The sequence below is a fragment of the Sarcophilus harrisii genome, chromosome 4, assembly GCF_902635505.1.
Source record: "Sarcophilus harrisii chromosome 4, mSarHar1.11, whole genome shotgun sequence".
In the NCBI taxonomy this organism is placed as follows: Eukaryota; Metazoa; Chordata; class Mammalia; order Dasyuromorphia; family Dasyuridae; genus Sarcophilus; species Sarcophilus harrisii.
Genome location: NC_045429.1, coordinates 355,188,776 through 355,191,166, shown reverse-complemented (window position 1 = coordinate 355,191,166; position 2,391 = coordinate 355,188,776). Strand labels below are relative to the sequence as shown.

Sequence of the window (2,391 nt, the reverse complement as noted above, 5' to 3'; positions counted from 1 at the left end):
TAGGAAGTGTTAAGTGTTTGACACTGGATTTGAACACAGGTTCTCCTGACCTCAAGGCCAATGCTCTATCTATATGCCATCTAGCTGCCCCCCTGAAATATATCTTATTCAAAGATAGCAGCTCAAAGGTGATTTCTGGTTAGGTAAATTCACCTATCTTCACATGCTAGATTATGTATAGATACTATGATTCAAAGAGGGAAAGAGGAGAGACAGAGAGACAGAGAAAAGAAAGAGACAGAGAGATAGAAACAGAGGCAAAGACACAGAAAGAGAGAGACAGAAAGAGAAAAAAACTGAGAAATAGAAGGTTGTATACTACCTGAGAACCAGAAAAAGCTTGGGACTTTCTCAATGCTTCTGTCCAATAGTATGCATACCCATAAATGTCAGAATGAGGTTGACACACCAAGTCAGAGCTTATTTTGCCAAACAAGATCAGATGAGCAGCTATGAATGCCACCAATGGTTACTGTTTTATTTTCTACCATCTGCTAAAAGTGCCTAACACATAAAAGGTGTTTTAAAATCATTGCTAGGTAAGACAGTTTAGCCAAGGTCATTCAGCTAGTAAGGGGGATAAGTTACCTTGAATCTAAGTCCTCTGATTCCATATTTAATACACTAAATTGTTTATTAAACCTTCTTTCCCTAACTACCTATAATCTTTCATCAATCTCATTTGTAGGTATTTCTAAGAAGGCATTCTCAGTTAAAGTCTTAGAAACCTATTGCTCCTTTCTCAAATATTCCTACCATCACTCTTTCATAAAATGGGCATTCTCTTCATGTAGAAATACCTTCTTCCCATTCTTGCTTAAACTTCACTTGCTTTACTTGCATGTTTTGATTTGTGCCCAAGTTCTGGGTTCACTTCCCCAAGCTGCTTATGAATTGGGTCTTTTCCCCTGAAGGATGTGTCCTGTCTCTGAAGTCATAGGATCCCACAGGACAGACATACCCTCCACAAGGTTTCCTCCTTCTTCTGTACTCAGACCTAAAGCTAGAGACTAATGGTCCTTCACTTTGGCAGCAGGACAAATGATGGTCTTAGCTTTTAATGATAATAATATCATGTGGAGCCTAGGAATGAGTTGGACCCAGATATAAAATCAGTTACTGATTAGCCTTAGAGGAAGAATGGCATTACATAATCATCCAATTTAAAGTTTGCTCAATACTTGCTGAGTGCCCAGCATAGTGCCAGCTCAGCCTAAAGCTTGTTCCAGGATCAAGCACCCTATCCTCTCCACCCTCCTCCACCCAGACCCTCCCTGATCAGAGCTCTTGAGTCAGAAGATTTATTTTCTAAACCTCCCAACCCACTGCCCACCTGAAAAGGAAACAAAAGAGGAATGATTCTGCTTAGAGTTACTCAATTTGCAATCAAAAACATAGATACGCATGTGAAAGTAGGATGGAAAGTGATTTTAATGGTAATAGAAGAGGATTCATTTACTCCTAAATTTATCCTGAATAGAGCTTTGACACCTGAGGCCTGAGCAACTAGCTATAGCTTCAGCCTGATACAGGTGTTTAGGAATCTCAGGATGGGATTTTTTCAGTTTTCAATGTTTTCAATTAACAAAAAGGAAAGCAATTTTGCTAATTCATTTCAGCATATGAATTAACTTCTAAGGGGGATAGCAGAGGTATTTGGGCTTGACAGCAAATGAAAAGGGAATTTCAGCAATCAGAAGTTTGTCCCACGGAGGATGAGGATGAGATCTTGGGTCATCTTACTTTTGCTTGGTCTTGGGGACCTGTGGGTACTTCTCTTGGGTAAGAGGTGGAGTAACTGTGGTGGGATAGGGCCCTGGAACTTTGGTGGTTCCTGTTCCTGGGACCTGAGGATGGCTTGGCACTGGGACCTGAGGGTACTGTGGCCCTGGAACCTTGATGGTGCCTGTCCCTGGGACCTGAGGGTCGCATGGCTCCTTGGTGTGAGGGACAAATGGCTTCTGGGGAGGTGGCTGGCAGGGCTGTTTCACTTGCTGCTGCTGGAGCTGAGGGGGGATGACACTGGGCTGCTTCTGTTGATGGGAAGACATAGTTGTGGATGTGGTTGTACCTGGAGAAGAAAGGACACTAAGTTACTTTGTTATCAACTGAGAAATAGCCAGGACCTCTGCTAGAGAAGTGTGACTTCATGAATATTCCAGGATTCTTTCTCTCTTCCTTCTTGTTCTTCTTATCCATCTCTCTTTCGTAATGAAATGTGCTCAGAATCTAATTAGACACAGATTGATGATAATTAGTTTCCTTTTATTCTCTGGATTCTCTCTTCTTTGCTCTGCTCTGAGCAGAGTTTCTCCTAAAACTCACCTCTTTGCTCTGTGCTTCGTGCCACCCTATTCCCTTCTTTCTCCCTCGCTGTCCCTCTTCTTGAGG

General features: G+C 42.1%; 1 protein-coding gene across 1 annotated transcript; it reads right to left on the bottom strand.

The window, feature by feature from the left end:
- Nucleotides 1–1,633: 1,633 nt before the first annotated feature.
- On the bottom strand, nt 1,634–2,062 carry LOC100918895 (cornifin-like). Its single transcript, XM_023502224.2, has one exon. The coding sequence runs from the start codon at nt 2,049–2,051 to the stop codon at nt 1,740–1,742; it is 312 nt and encodes a 103-aa protein (XP_023357992.1). The 5' UTR covers nt 2,052–2,062; the 3' UTR covers nt 1,634–1,739.
- Nucleotides 2,063–2,391: the final 329 nt, after the last annotated feature.